Genomic DNA, 16,077 nt, shown 5'->3' on the forward strand with positions numbered 1-16,077 from the left:
TCTGAATGCAAAGATATGTCTAGAGTGTATTTCTAGTAATGTTGAACTGAGGAGAGAAGACTCAATATGAACGTGAGCAGCATGATCTCATGGGCTGGGGGCTAGGACCAGAGGAAATCAAGAAAAGGCAGTCAGACATAAGGCTGTGAGTTCCAGGCCAGCCAGGTTATGTAGAGAGACCTGTCTCAAAAAAAAAAAAAAAAGGTGGCGGGGTGTGTGTGTGTGTGTGTGTGTGTGTGTGTGTGTGTGTGTGTGTGTGTGCGCGCGCGCGCGCTGAGCATTTGCATCCCACTCTGCTTTCTAACTGCAGGTGTGACTGATCAGCTGCCTCCAGTCCCTGCCACCGTGACTTCCCTGCAGTGACTGGCTGTGCTCTCAAACTGTGGCAAAAAGAAGCCCTCTTTCCTTCCGTTGCTCTGTCAGGTGTTCGATGGCAGTGATGAGAAAGGGGACTAATGCATCTGTTATGTACCTATGGGGTGGAGCTCTTTCTTCAGCCTACAAACTAACTGTAACTGCACATGGCCCATCACTTACCTCTTCCACTGCAGACAAAGCTAAGCCTTCACACAAAATAAGACCAGATGAATTTAGTCAACTTCTAAAAAGTGACTCAATTCCGCAACTTAAGTAACTTTGTAAATTGACTGATTCAGACTGAATGCAAATTGATTCAGAAAATTATTTTTGTAGAAATTCATACAGTTCCAATTTTGTGGGGTTTAATTTCTTTCTTTTCTTTTTTTTTTTTTTTTTTTGGTTTTTCAAGACACCGTTTCTCTGTGTAGCTTTGCGCCTTTCTGGAACTCAATTGGTAGTCCAGGCTGGCCTCGAACTCACAGAGATCCGCCTGGCTCTGCCTCCCGAGTGCTGGGATTAAAGGCATGCGCCACCACCGCCCGGCTTTTTTCATTTCTTTAGTTTTATATTTTTGTGTATATAAAACTCTATTAGTATATTTTTTAAAAGATTTATTTATTTAAATAATTTATGTATGAGTACTCTATCTGCATGTATGCCTGCATGCCAGAGAGGGTATCAGATCTCATTACGTACGGTTGTGAGCCACCATGTGGTTGCTGGGAATTGAACTCAGGACCTCTGGAAGAGCAGCCAGTGCTCTTAACCTCTGAGCCATCTCTCCAGCCGCCCCCCAATTAGTATATTTTTATTAGATGGGAAATTCGAACATTTTCACATTATTCTCCTGAGTGAAAATGAAATAGATCCTGACAACTGAACATTCATTTTCCATTTCCTGTACTTACATCTTGTTACAAATTATGATATAAATTGCCTTGACTAAGAAATATTTTTATTATGACAAAAGTAATGACTTCATATGACTCTGGGGTTGCTTCTCTTGTTATTTCAGAAAGCTGGTACAAAACTTTTTGAGCAACCTTCTTTCTTATAAAAAACATTGTGAGTAAGTAGGCCAGGCGGTGGTGACATATGCCTTTAATCTCAGCACTTGGGAGGCAGAGGCAGGCGAATCTCTGTGAGTTCTAGAACAGTCAGAGCTACACAGTGAAACCCTGTAGCTGAGGGCTTTGAGTTCAATCTACCCTAAGTAAATGTTCCAACAATGAGCTACAACCCAGGCCTCATGCATTCTGAAATGGAATGAAGATTATTTCAGTTAAGAGAGATACCACTGCCTTACTATAGTCGCGTTTAAGTAGAGAGCCAAGAGAGTCAGCCAATCTTCATGATTTCAATACTAAACTTTAATGCTTAAGAGCAGAGCACACTTAAATTTTATTTCACATACACCAAAGAGTTCTATTTCCTGTTTTACACTGTCAATACAGCTTTAGCATACAACATGATAGAAATTACAAATCAATACATTATCTCTTTTGTATTTAGTCACAGAGCAAGTCACAGTAAGATCCAGGCTTAATTCTTTAAGAATTGAGCAAGAAAAATATTGGGGGTAATGTATTCTCCACATGTTCCTAAATGGAAAGATTTACTATAGTTCCATACCAAATAGTGGTCAATAACCAAGATGTTATAAGACAATGAAGAAAAATCAACACAGATAAATTAACAAAGCTTGATAGCATGTTCACATTTTTAAAAGAAAGCCAAGAACCATACTGGCACAATGCTGGTGAAATGTAACCTGCCACTACCTAGCTGCTGTGGACTGCTGAAATGACTACAGAGGGAAAGCTCTGGAAGGAACCAAATGGGAGGAGTAGACTTTGGAACCTCACTTCAACACACTGGTGAGCTAGCGTTCACAACAAGGAGCTGTGTAAACACAAAAATAAAATAACCACTTAAAACAGATCCACCCTGTTACAGTTCCTTACACCTACGGTGCCTGCAAGACCACCGAAGACCTCATAATACCAGCACTCTTTCACAAAGATTCTTCCAGAATAGTGTCTCAGTAGTTTATTATCCTGTGCTTCCCACCTATGGCTCCATTTTATTTTTTTCTTAACTCTCACATTCCACTTAGCTCCTCCAGTTAGTACACAGGTTTAGACTTAATACTGAGGCTGCAAGCATCAACTCCTTCAGCACCAACTCAAGTACCTGCTTATGATGCATTGTTGATTCCTGGCACTTAAGGTTCAAGTTCTGTCCCAGATCCGAGGCTATGTCTGACAGCAGAGGAAAACCACAGAACGGATTCAGACAAACTCTTAAGCTTATAATGGAAGCAGAAGGCATGACTATTAAAACACTAATACATCACATACTTAAAAGAATAAAATCTGAACAAAAGATTACATCAGGCATCAACTAACTTATTGGCACTTCATATGCAAGTTCACCTTAAGGCCTGGCCTGTAAACACCGAGCTAGAGAGAGGTAGGTCTGAGGAGAGGGCTCAAGCTATGCAGACAGGAGCATAGGAACCTGGCTGTGCTTCTGGAACTCCAGTGTTGGGGATGGGGGCACACACAGGAGCTGATCCCTGGAGCGCTCTGGCTAGGCAGGTTAGCTGAACAGGTGAATCACAAATTCCATGAGACTCTCTCTCACCCTGCCTTCTTCTCCTGTAACTCGTGCAGTGCTGCACAGTGGAGTCCACACCAGCTCAGCTCCACCTCCGTCCCGGAGAGTTTACGGCACTGCCTCTGCGCTCCTTTAAGTAGGTACTCTGGGGCCTGGGTCATACACAGAAGCGCTTCCGGTTCCTGCAGAATGCTTCTCCAGCTCCGGGTTCTAGCCTACCTTGTACAGTTCTCACTTTCTTTTACAATTCTCTGTGTAATTCTCACCGCAGCACGGTGAGCCTTTTTTCTTCAGAGCTGTTCTTCCAGGTCAGGTGACCATGGATGAGTTTTGGCCTGTGTAAACTCAAGTGAACTGTTACTCAGGAGGAGGCTGGCAACTGGGACTGTAGCTTAGTGGAAGCATGTACAGGTTTAGTATATGCAGGGCTCTGGGTTTGACCAGAAAGAAAGGTTAGAATAACGAAACTGCATATTTCAATGAAAATCTACTTTCTCCTCCCTTGGATACCCTTTCCTGGGTGTATCCTACCCTTCAGAGTTCCCAAGTCTATCACTGCTCAATAATTTAACAGTAAATATTCTGTTTAATTTACTGTGTGCTGAGCTGGGAAAATAGCTCAGCATGTGAGAACATGAGTTCAGTCCTCAGAGTTGACAGAAAAATGTTGGGCTGTTTGTGCTTCTAATCCTAGAGCTGTGAGGCAGAGCCTGTAGGATCTCAGGGTTGCTGGCTAGACAGTCTGGCCTATTTAGTGAACTCTGGACCAATGGGAGACCCTGTCTCAAAGGAGGAAGACAGAAGCATATAGACATATATGCAGCACGCGCACGCGCGCGCGCACACACACACACACACACACACACACACACACACACACACACACTCTACCTAAAATATTTACTGTATGGAAGAGCTCCTTTCCCCTAGACTTCTTGGCATTTCTGTGCCATCATAATTATCTGAAGGGGAAACAATGTAAGGTACAATAAAAATAAGGCTCCCTCTCTGGAGATACTCCACAACTGCATAATACCCTCTTCTTTCTGGAGATTTGTTTTTAACTCATTTTTAATGCAATACACAGAGCGATGCTTTCCTCTTCGCAAGGGAAGATTTATGTAACAGATAAGGTATGTGTGTGTATTTATTGGCTGGCACCCTACATAAGCCTTTGGTGTCTTAGGGTTAGCGTTCTTCTTCTGCAGTACACTCTTCTATGTGTAGATAGCACCAGGTTCTTAATCACATCACCCAACTGAGATTTGGGCTTAAAGAGCAAGCATTAATATGCTCTGAGTGGGGCCTGGAGAGATAGCTCAGCAGTTAAGAGCACTGGCTGCTCTTCCAGTGGACTCTGGTTCAATTTCCAGTATCCACATAGTGGCTAACAACCATCTGTAACTCCAGTTCCAGAGGATCTGACACCCTTGACCTACTTGGGCACCAGGCACACAAGTGGTACACAGACATACATGCAAACACCCAAATAAAGTATTTTTAAAATGCTCTGAACAATAAGCTAGGTCTTCAAACATATATATTTCATGTTGCCTGTAGTAGTATCTATCTCTAACGAATTCTGTGGTTTGTCTCCTGACTGGACATGGACAGATACAGATCCATAAATAGCCTTCTTGAGAACTGAGGAGCTATGTGAGGAAGGACTAAACATGTTATGTATAAAGTGATCAAAAATTAAGATGATAACATCAATTTTCTATTTATTCCAATATGATCTAGATGCACACCAATCACTAAACATCACACTCAAGGCTAAAGACACAAAGATGAACACAACATAACTCTCCCCAGTTTTCACAATATAGAAAATACTTTTTATTTCTGTGAGCATTGCCTTTGCATATTCCAGTTAATTCCCAGAGGCAACTTGTTTTAGCACTTCTCATGTGTCCTTCCAGAAACACTCTGTGCCCATGTACACAGTACACATACACCCCTTCAAAACATAAGCAACCCAAACGCTAAAAATGACTTGTTGACTCACTTTTTTGGAAGATGGTGATTACTACTGAATGAAATAATACTCTGCCATACAGTAACCAGCGTTTATAGGCAAAAATCTTCATATGCAAAACCCCAGAAAAACACAGGAAGCATTCTATGATGAATTTTAGTATCAATCTATTTCTTACTAAGGAAATGTTCCAATTATCATCATTCAACAAATCATACCAAACTTACTGGTATGAACTAAGAGCTATATTATATTATGTGCACAGATTCCATAAGCTAGGAATACGCTCATTCACGCTGTGGATTGCTTATCTTCCCACAAAGTTCATACTTTCTATGCTGAGTCTTAGAGACTTGGGGTGACTCTGAAGTGCCCCAATGGCTGGATCTCGAACATCATCTCAACCACGCAATGGGTTCATTCACTCACAGGTCTGATGACTGGCCCAGAAGGGCTTGAGCACAGGACTGCTTTCCTAAGGCTTGACGCTAACACTTCTCCACAAGGCTTCATTTACTTCCCACAGCAGCTTTGAGGTACACAGACTTCTCAGGGCTGTAGACAAACCAGTGTTGCTGCAAAGAAGCATCATTAACTTCTATGACTGGGACAAGAAAGTCACTCAGAATCATTCCTGCTGAATTCTGCATTCAACTGATCAAAACCAAGTCATAGGTATACTCAGATTCTACAGAAGTAGATCCTAACTCTCAAAGGGGATAGCAAGTTATAGACAATTATGCGGGGCAAGAGCTTGTTATGATCATCTTTGAAAAATGTAATCTGCTGTAATAATAATGTTCACTGCATGGCTATTTAAGTACAATAAACATGACTCTCTTTGTTGGTTTAACTTCTGAATGTAAGATCAAGTTTTCCAAACATTATTATATTTTCAGCTTTGGAAACAGATGTTCACATTCACATATCTTATAAAATACCTGCAACTTTCTTGTGAAGTATTGTCAACCAAGTTGAATACAGAAGCTGAATAACTTGGCCAGAATTCACCCCAACACTGGGATGAATCAAAGTTCTGGCCCTTCTTCTGTCCCGGCAGTTAGCACTTTGTACAGGTAAGTGAAACTCACTCTGTGCAGACCAGAACTGTGCAAAAATAAGGACTTTCTGAAGGCTGCTCTATGTAGACGGAAGTTCTCCAAGAATGAAAATTTCCAGCCAAATTAACCAGTTGTCCTAGGTAACAACTGTCTATATGTCTAATTTGTAATTAAAAACAAAAACTGAAATATGGCAGGGGACAGTCTCTGCCATAGTACCAAAGGGGATGTCTAATAGATATTCAGCTTTCTATAGGTGTTTAACTCATAAAGGAAATAAATTCTAAGAAAACAGTCTAGATCTTTACAAGTAATAAACACATATACGTGCCAGAGAAATCTGGGCTCTATCATTCTTTCAAGTTTTGGAGTCTGTGTTTCCTCCGAGGATTCAAGGCTACGGCCTTATCCGTTTCTATTATTCATTTCTTTACATTATTCTTTGTCTACAGTTAAGAGTTTGAGCTTTTCCAAGAGTGGAAAAGGACCATTTACACAACTTGTTTTGTCACTTTCTATTAACACCGACTATGGTAATGTTGTCCTGTTTCTGATTTCACGGACAGTGCTTGTACAAACAGTGTCAAAGCCAGAAGCATGTCTTAATGGACAGGTGTTAATTCCCTCCTGCAGCTTAACATCATAACCTTTCCAAAACTGGATTTTTGCAGATAAAAGGAAATTAATCAGTTCACATGAAACTTTATATTTGTTTTGATTATATTTTAAACCAAACCTATTTTCCAATTTTATGAAAGTCAGTTGGCATTCACATGTCTATGAGGCATACATTCATCAATTTTCTGCTTTGTTTATAACAATCAGCACCAACTACTTAATGAACTTTGAAACAAGAATATTTTCCAAGACTTACAGAAAATAGTTTTCTTCAACCTGACACAGCTCTTATTTTCACACTATCTAAGACAGTGTGCATGTCTCCAGCCTTCAAAGCAGCAGTGTGGAGAAGTACAATGAATTCTGCCTTGTCTGTTCTATTAAAAAAAATCCCAGCACGAATGAAGAGAACTTATTGTTTTAGATTATTGCAAATAACTTGTATAGTCTTTTTCAATAACTTAAAAATAACAGAGTAAGTAACTTAGCCATATTATTGTTTTGTCGTTCTCTTACAGGTAACAATTTTATGTCAAGTCTTCTGTGTTAGTGAAGTCTTTATTAGACAAAATAAAACAATACTCTTTAGAAACAATCTAATAGCCCTGTTATATGCTGATGATCCCATGATTTTCCCTAGAAAATAAAGTCAATGTTCAAAGGCCGAAAGTAAAGGAAGACTACAGCGGCACCTGGTCTGAAATAATGACGTTCTCATTAGGTACTCGAGTGCTGTTCGACTCTTAAAGGGGCGTCTCCCTCTCCTCTCCCTTCTTCTCTCCGTGTATCTGCCTGGATTGCCCACCTGCCTCTAAGCTGCCTTGCCACAGGCCAATGCAGCTTTATCAACCAGATATCAACTTTGCAGGATATAAAATATGTTAGAAAGTCCATAGAGTTTTACATTAATTCAATTCCTTAAATGAATCCATGGTATCAGACTTTCATGGCACTCATGTGTGTCCAGCCTTAATGAAGGATTCTCCACTCAGTACTAATCAGTTGTGTCATGTAGGAATGCAGGTCTAATGAAGCCACATTTTTGGACTATTTAAGAAGTCAACATTTCATTTCCACCAGCATGTCAAGTCAAGAAGTTTATAGATAGGCCTCAATTTATATTTTTTAGCATTAGGATGGTGCAAAAGAAATACATATTGGGGATAAATCACACTTTGAACTGTTCCCACGCCAGTGAACATTAGTACAATCCTTATTCTCAGTACCATGGATCTAAAGCTAAACAGGAGATAGTTTATAGTTTACTGGGTTACCATAGTATTCTGTAGGTAAGTTATACTACAAGTATTAACTTACTGTATTTTCTACTTACAACAGAGTTCTCTTTCAGCAAACCAATATAATCACACTGTAAATTGAGGACCACCTTACCTTCAAATACTATGCTTTCAAGAAATTTAAAGTGTTACGTAGATTATTTTGTCATCAAGTGGATAGCAAATCATGGTATTATATACTAACACTGTAGCTATACTAGAAAAATACAGAATACATAAATATCACCAGACTAAACATTCATCACATTCCCAACTCACAGGATAGCAATCATCAAAGAGATGATAACAAAATATCTTGTCACAGCATTATTTCTTCATGAAAATTATGGTGCAAACCAAGTTAATTTCCAAGTGGCACATTTCTTACTCAGGCAAGAAAAAAAATTACTTACCCATGGTGAGTTAATGATATTTGACTGCAACAACCAAATCTCAACATGCTTACTGAAGAATAAATAGCCTTTTAGGGTCTGGGGAGGTGCTTTACGGCAGCTTTTTCCCTAGGCATAACAGGATTCCACCCTGGGCTTTGCCCTGGTAGCTATGGTAACTAGAGCAGAAGAATACAGTGCTAGCCAGGTCTATGGTACTAGTAATGGTACTAGAGTTATTGGGACTCCCTAGGGAGTGGAAGCAAGAGTCAGAACCTCACCTGAGATTCACCACCCCACCCCCAACTGCAAGTGATCTTGGGAGATGCCAAGAGTGTAAGGAATTAGAGGTTTCAATGAAAGCAGGACTCTATGATGACACTTCCATGTTGTAGCCATTATGATGGGGTGGACTTGGCAGTGATGCAGCTGTTGGGGGAGGGGGGAGGAATCATGCATGCACCTGTAAGCAAGCCCTCAACCTGCAAGCCCTACAAACTCATTGGTCTGACCAGGTCAGACTCTGGTCTACCTTGGATACCTCTGGGTGATTGGATGTTCCTTTGTGCCTTCCCGAGGAAAGTCAATGCAACAGGAACCAGCTCAGCAGGCAAAGTGCTTGCTTTGCAAAACTGGAGGCCTGACTTTGACCACCAGCGTCCACTAAACAGCAGGTTGTCGGGCGGGCGAGTGCTTGCAACACTACCTACAGGCAACTGGGAGTAACAGCAGAGCCTAACTGAAAACTGAACCAAAAGAGCTTTGAGGAACTTCCCCTGGCTCCGGTAAGCTACCTGTTAGCAGTTGTCTTTTTTTGTTTGTTTGTTGTTTTTGTTTTGTTTTCCAAGAAGTCAATCCCAAACTAATGAAGAATTTAGTTCAATAAAGCTTTTACATAGAACAATGATATGAGAGAGTATTTTCAAAGCTAAGAAAAAGCTAATCCTGTATAACCTGAAGTGGAATCCACTAAGATGTGTTACAACCAGGTGGCAAAAATATACGAGGATTACAAAGAGGCCAGTTAGTCAACTTACAAACTATGTTTTAAAAAACATACCATCTTTGAAGCTTACTGTTCTGCACTAACCGGTTTTTAGGGAGAAAAACATTTAATCCATCGTGTATCATGTGACTGTACCACAAGTAGGGAATGTCGTTTGCACTCACAGACTTAACCACCGCACTACTGGTTCTGTCTACCTCTATCAGGGAGGACACTGAAAACTCTCAACTTGCCTTACCATAAGAAAGCCTCGTGAATCAGCATTTGTAGCGTTGTAGATAATTACAAACAAAATCAGGACACATGAGATGCTCTAAACAAAAAGAAATGCTTGCTACAAATAGCAAAGGAAGACAAGACAGACAGAAAGACAGAGAACTAACCCAAACCTGTGTCTTTGAAAATTAGATTTGCCTGCCAATTTGATGTTTCCTAATGCATCTCATCTCAAAGTCAATGTGAAACTTATATGAGAAATTTATATTACAGTAAAGCCATCTGGACAACATGCTCAAATCAGAAGTAACAACTGATCTGTTCTGGGCAGTTCCTGGGTTGTCAACCGTTAAACAAGACCTCCACGTATATACAAAACTTAACAGGTATATTTTTCAAGCTCAAACTACAGTTGCAGCTTTTCACAAACTCACCAGGAGCTCCCACTGAGTTTTCAATTGGAAGTAGTTAATCTGAATGCAAACTGGGAAATATCAAGAGAACAGGGAAGAATTCTCAAAATGCAATATGTTCATTAAGAACGTATTAGAGCCGGGCGGTGGTGGCGCACGCCTTTAATCCCAGCACTCGGGAGGCAGAGCCAGGTGGATCTCTGTGAGTTCGAGGCCAGCCTGGTCTCCAAAGCGAGTACCAGGAAAGGCGCAAAGCTACACAGAGAAACCCTGTCTCGAAAAACCAAAAAAAAAAAAAAAAAAAAAAAAAAAAAAAAGAACGTATTAGAGCACAGAACCCTGTGTTTAACCCTCAACACATCCAAAACGAGAAAGAAAGAAAACTGTATGTATCTGGAAATATCTATGTAAAAAAACTTCAAAGACAAAAGTCATAAAATTACTTTCAAGACCTTCATTAACAGGTGAAGATGTACAATCAATTCTGATAGTATAAGTTAGAACCATAATTAAGTGAAATGTAATCCTTCAAAACAATTCAATCTTTTCACTTAGTACTACACAAGCTGTGTTTTTAACTCAAGCAAAAGATTGCAGTTGTTTATTTCCTTTCACTGTGTATTTCTTTTATCTGTTAAGTACTCTTTACTTTGCCTCCTGGCCGGAAAAGTCTAAAATACTTACCATATGGCCCTTTACAGAAAAAAGTCTGCCAGCCTCTGCTATGTGGTGGTGATATTCCCAATACAGCACCACCTGAGACTGTCTTAACGCAAACCCACCGAATCAGAATCGTGAGCTGCCAGCCTCTGCTATGTGGTGCTGTTATTCCCAATACAGCATCACCTGAGACTGTCTTAATGCACACCCACTGAATCAGAATCGTGAGTTGCCCCAGTCATTTTTTTTAACAAGCTCTCCAGATGATTCTTATGCAAGCTAAAATTTGAAAACTACTACTTTAAAAATCAAAATTTTTAGAATGTTCTATCCTCTTGGATAAATTATTTCTTTGACTCAGTAAAATATGGCCTGTCACCCAATTGTTGAACTGTTGAAAAGATTTTTAAATTATATAAAGTGTAGCATGGTAACTGATATCAACCGTTGGTAATTACCATCTCAATGGTCTTCTGAAGACTCCTGTACTGGCCCATGAGACAGGTTTATTAATTTTTAGAAATTCTGAGTTACTAAAATCACTATTGAAAATTAATCAATAGGCATGTAGGTGAGACATATTAAAATAGGTATTTATATTATACAAATCATCATTACTTTTTATTATATTATTTGTGTCCATGAAATTATTACTTCTATAGGGTGAGTATACGATATAATCATGTAAGGAAATCAATAATCACTAAAAATAAATCCAATTATATATTGAACTCAAATGAGTTTCAATTAATTTTTCATATACTGATGTTAAATAATCTAGTAGATACAAAGTTGGAGAGAGAAGAGAGTATACCAAGAGGTGTACCTAAAGTCATTCTGGGAAAACAGACGGGAAAAACATCTGGAATTTTGGAACTCTGGAATTTGCAAATACTGCTAGTCACAGCTAGTAGCCCAACTTAACCATTCCCACCATCGCTGTCCCCATCCCTGACTGGATTCCAGGAATTCTTTGAGTACCAATACTGTACAAACACATGCACTGAAAGAATTCTATCCCGCTGCGGTTTGAACACAGGCCACATTAGAAAAACTCTGTAGGCCATTTATTTAGACAGAGCTAACAAACTGGTTCAGACACTTGAGTTACTTTGTTAAGGAGAAATTGACATTTTAAAACTAAGAAAAACCATCGGACATAGATAGGAATGAATGTAAGACATCTGAGATAGTGGGTACATTTCAAACTTAAATTTCAAGTATCATAAAATTTTGTAATCAAAACAGACTTTACTGCTCTGGCTTGAATGATTTTGCTCTCTCCAAAGCTCACATTAAACCAAAATGTATGTCTCTAAGACAGAGAGACATAAAAGAGAATGTCAAAGAAGTGTGAGACACTCCCGTGAAATGACCATTATGGCCAAGTAAGAGAACAGCAGCAGTCCACTGCATAAAGACATTTAAAGGTTCCCTCAACAAGTCCAAACTCGCCAGCTCAGCATTTCACATCTATTTGGCAATTGCTAATATTTTTTTCACTTCTGTCACCCACCGTTTCTGAAATGTTTCTCTAGCTAAATGGGGCTTTTTAATCACACCCTAGAAACTTCTTCAAAATTCCCTATTTTCACTTCTGTCACGCCCCCCCCCCCCCCTTCCTAGTCCTCAGTCTGAGCTCTACCTTTTAGAAGAGTAACTGACTAACCTTTGGCTCACCTAACACTCCTCTAAAACCTCTACATCCCAGCACCTTTGTAACACATGCAAAGACATTTTGTATCATTTGCAGCTTTCTTCACCTTAAAAGAAGATTTTATGTTGCTGTTTGAGACAGGGTAACTTTTCCTTTTAGTCCTGCCAGGCAGTCCAGGCTGGCCTCGAACTCATCAGTCCTCTTGACCCTCCTGCCTCAGCCTTTCCTCCAATGTAGTGGGATTATATATGTGTGTCATTATACCCGCTACTTATACATTTACTCCTATTACAGTTATTTGTGGGTCATAAAGTTCCTAAGAGTGTAAGAAATATGAAGTATGGCTGTCTTACTCATTTTTCTCCTTCCCATAGTATACTCCATTGGATCGATTTTCAACCAATATTGGATTTTAATAACATATACACATAAAGTAATAGCTGTCTGAAAGGCTACATAGAAAACTACCTTTGTTTCTTAGGGAGAAAAGTCAGTGCCATAAAAGTATCCTTTAAGGGTTCCACCTGGGGCTCAAACATGCACAAGGCCCTGGTTCAATCCCTAGTACCACAAAACCAAAACAGACTATCTTTAAAATAAGTTAAATACACCTTATTTATTTCTTTAAAAGAGAGTAAAAAGTAATTCCCCTACCATTAATTAGTATATCTTAAGAGCTGTTAATAACTTCACTGGCTCAGATATAAAATTATCTTCCAAGGTTTCAATGTATTATTTTATATACCTCCTGATCATACACAAACATCTTAACCACTGGAAATAGCATTAGAGAAGTAGGGTTGACTTCAAAACTCATACCCCTGAGACAATGCAACTTTTCTTTCTTTTTTTAAATCAGAGGCCTTACAACTAGACTGTTCTGCTCCTGGTTCATCTATACCTCCGTGTCTACCAATCGATGTATTTGTTCAGGACTTACATTTTCAATTCAAGAACTGGAAGAAAATAATAGAATTAAGAATAATTTGACCAAATTTTACTAAACACCTACTATGTGAAAAGCACTAAAAGAGATACAAAAAATTAAGACATAAAATTCATCTTCTTAAACTCAAGATTAAGTGTATAAAACATAAAAATAACCCCATTAGAGATTATGTAAATGCTAAAAAAATTTTCTAACAAGGCACCCCAAATGCTAGAAGGAGGGGGCATACGTTTCTGAGAAGCTCCAAAAGATGATGGGGTTCTACTTGGCTTCTTCTCGTGTCTTTAATTTTAATCAAGCATTCAAGATTTGCAGGATTATTAAATAACTTTATCTGTCTTGGGTATTTTTATTCCCCAGTTTAGGACTGACTTCGGATATTTCCCCCACTGAAAAAATACTGATTCAATATTTTGAGTGCTTAGTTAAAATTGAATTTTAACTAAATCTCAGCTTGAAAAAAAAAAGACTTTTTTCTACACAAAACCTGTAATTAAAAATCCTTTGAAATGCAGATTTTAACCTGTAATCTGGATTAGTATTCTTAAAAATTCTATTCCTAGAGAAAGGGACATATAAATGGGATTACGCTGTTTTTTATAAAAAAAAAATTGTTTCAAGTGTCAGTAGTATTCAATTAGAAGAAAAACAAGTGAACGTAAAATTCAGGGTCATGGTTGTTTTGTTTTTTTTTTTTCTTCAAACCACCTCCTCCTCCTCCAACTGTCTTTATCCTACTGAACCGTCAAAGGTCTGCCTCGAAGCTCCTGGCATTTGCTCTTCCGGGAAACTCCTACCACATCACTTCTAAATCAGATACTTCCTTGCGGATTCAGAATTGCCACGGCCTAACCCTGAACATGCGTTGAGCACGGTCCTGACAGATGAAACGACCACACTCACACATAACTTGCACAGCGGAGTGGGGAAAGTCCAAGTGGAGGGACGCCAAGAAAGCCCATTTAAAGAAGAGGAAATCACTTAGAGTGGAAGCAAACGGGAACGTGTGCTGGGAAGATGATCTGAGTTGTTACTATCCAAGGAAACTTTTCGCTCTTAATTACAGGACAGAAGGATCAGGTGTTTTGGAATGCTACACAGGTAAACAAAAGTATCTGATGAAGATTTCAGGTTCAAATATATACCGTTTTACCAAGCATTTGCTTTGAAATATGAATTTGCCATCGCTTGGGATTAAGTAAATAGAATGGAACTAGAATCAGATTATGCAGATTTAGGCAGGGGGAGCTGGGAGAGAATAACCAGCGTGTCAATTCCGTAACGTGCTACAATGGGTAACAACGTGTTACAGTTTCCTGCTACTGTAGCCAGAAGGAGGAAATCCAGAAAACCGCTTGAGCACGGGAGCCGTGCACACACCGCTGTCCACCCCGCACTAATTCAACAGCTAGCGGCTCCCGCCAGCCTCGCGTGGCCCACGGTCGTCCCCCTCCGGCTCGGAGGCTGTCCCCCTCTCGCGTTCGGCTGCGAGTCGCCCTCTGCCCCGAACAACTTGCCGGCTCTCCCCGCGCCGGCGCCGGCTGCAGGCAGGCTAGCTGGGGAGAGGTCGCGCCCACGGGCAGGAAGTTCCGCCAAGTGCCCGGGCTCGCGGTGGGGACCGAGCCTGCAGCCGCCGCCGCCGCCGCAGCAGCAGCAGCAGCAGCAGAGCAGCGGCAGCACGGCGGCCTCCCAGCCCCGGGGACGCCCCGCGCGGCCCGGCGCCGGCGGCAGGCATGGAGGAAGGGAGGCCGGCCGCCCGCCGACCCCACCCCGCGCGCGACCCCGCCGGCCCGGCTCCCCGCGTGCGCCCGCGGTCCCCGGGGAGGGCCGCCGCCCGGCACCCCGAGGACGGGGGAGAGGGGGAACCCGGCAACTTTGCACGAGAAAATGCTTTGCCACCCTTGCAGCACGCTGAGGAGGGGAAAAAAAAAAAAAATGTCAGGCGATGACGGCGGGGAGGACTTACCCATGTTCCTCCTACAGAGTGAGGACCGGCAGGGCGAGGCGAAGGGTTCGGGTGCAGGCGGACGGACGAACCGGCGGGCGGGCGGGCGGGCGGGCGGCGCGGCGCAGCGGCGTCCTCCCTCTACCTCCGCGTCTCCCGCAGCCAGGGAGGGACCCGCGGGGGGCGGCCGCCGGGGAGGAGCAGCGGCTGCGGCTGCGGGCCGGCGGCGGCGGCGGCGGCGGGGACGAGCGGCGGGGGGCGGGGCGGGGCGGGGCGGGGCGGCCGGGCGCAGCCTGCGGCGGGCGCGGCAGCGAGCGAGCGAGCGTGCGGTCGGGCGGGCGAGCGAGCGGGCAAGCGGGCGGGCGCCGAGGCGCCGAGCCTTCTCGAGAAGCGCCCTCCCGACGCGCGGCCGAGCGCCCCGCCCTCCCCGCCGAGCATGCTCAGTGAGGCCAGCTTCGCCTCCGGCCCACGGCCGTGCGAGCCTGAGCTCGCTGGGCTGGGGGCGTGGGTCTGCGGGCCGGCGCCGAGGAGCCTGACGGCTGTCGCCTAAAGGGCGGCGGCCGGACCGAAGTCGCCAGGCTGTGGGGACAGAGCTCCTCCCCACCCTCCTACCCCCAGGAAGGAGCGTGCAGAGGGCAGTGCAGCGGACGCCCCTGTCGAGCACGTGCGGGGCGGAGGAGCCGGAGGATGCGGATGCCCGCGGGCGTGTCGCCGGGCCGCGGCAGGCTGTCCTGCAAGGCTGGCGGGGAGAGCGGGTCGAGCTGGACCGCGGCCGCAAGGTCACGGCCTTCCCTGGGCGAGCGCTCGCCTAAAGACCTTTAACCGGGCAGCCGTCGGGCCGGGCCCTCCGGGGTGTGCCCGCCGCTCTCGCGCTGAGCCGGGGAGGGAGAAAGCCGTGCTCAAGTCAGAAAAATTACAAGTCCACC

At 42.7% G+C, this 16,077-nt stretch overlaps 1 protein-coding gene across 4 annotated transcripts in view; it reads right to left on the reverse strand.

The window, feature by feature from the left end:
* Rap1gds1 (Rap1 GTPase-GDP dissociation stimulator 1) overlaps nt 1-15,387 on the reverse strand; it is a 142,671-nt gene extending 127,284 nt beyond the window's left edge. For 3 of the 4 annotated variants that reach the window (XM_052730564.1, XM_052730562.1, XM_052730561.1), the window contains exon 1: nt 15,173-15,387. In XM_052730564.1, the coding sequence (XP_052586524.1) occupies nt 15,173-15,176 (4 nt within the window). In that variant the 5' untranslated portion in view covers nt 15,177-15,387. The remainder of the gene's footprint in view (nt 1-15,172) is intronic. The other variant, XM_052730563.1, reaches the window with a different exon arrangement.
* Between the last annotated feature and the right edge of the window lie 690 nt (nt 15,388-16,077).

The sequence above is a fragment of the Peromyscus californicus genome, unplaced genomic scaffold (assembly GCF_007827085.1).
Source record: "Peromyscus californicus insignis strain IS unplaced genomic scaffold, ASM782708v3 Scaffold_9__1_contigs__length_137607984, whole genome shotgun sequence".
NCBI lineage: Eukaryota > Metazoa > Chordata > Mammalia > Rodentia > Cricetidae > Peromyscus > Peromyscus californicus.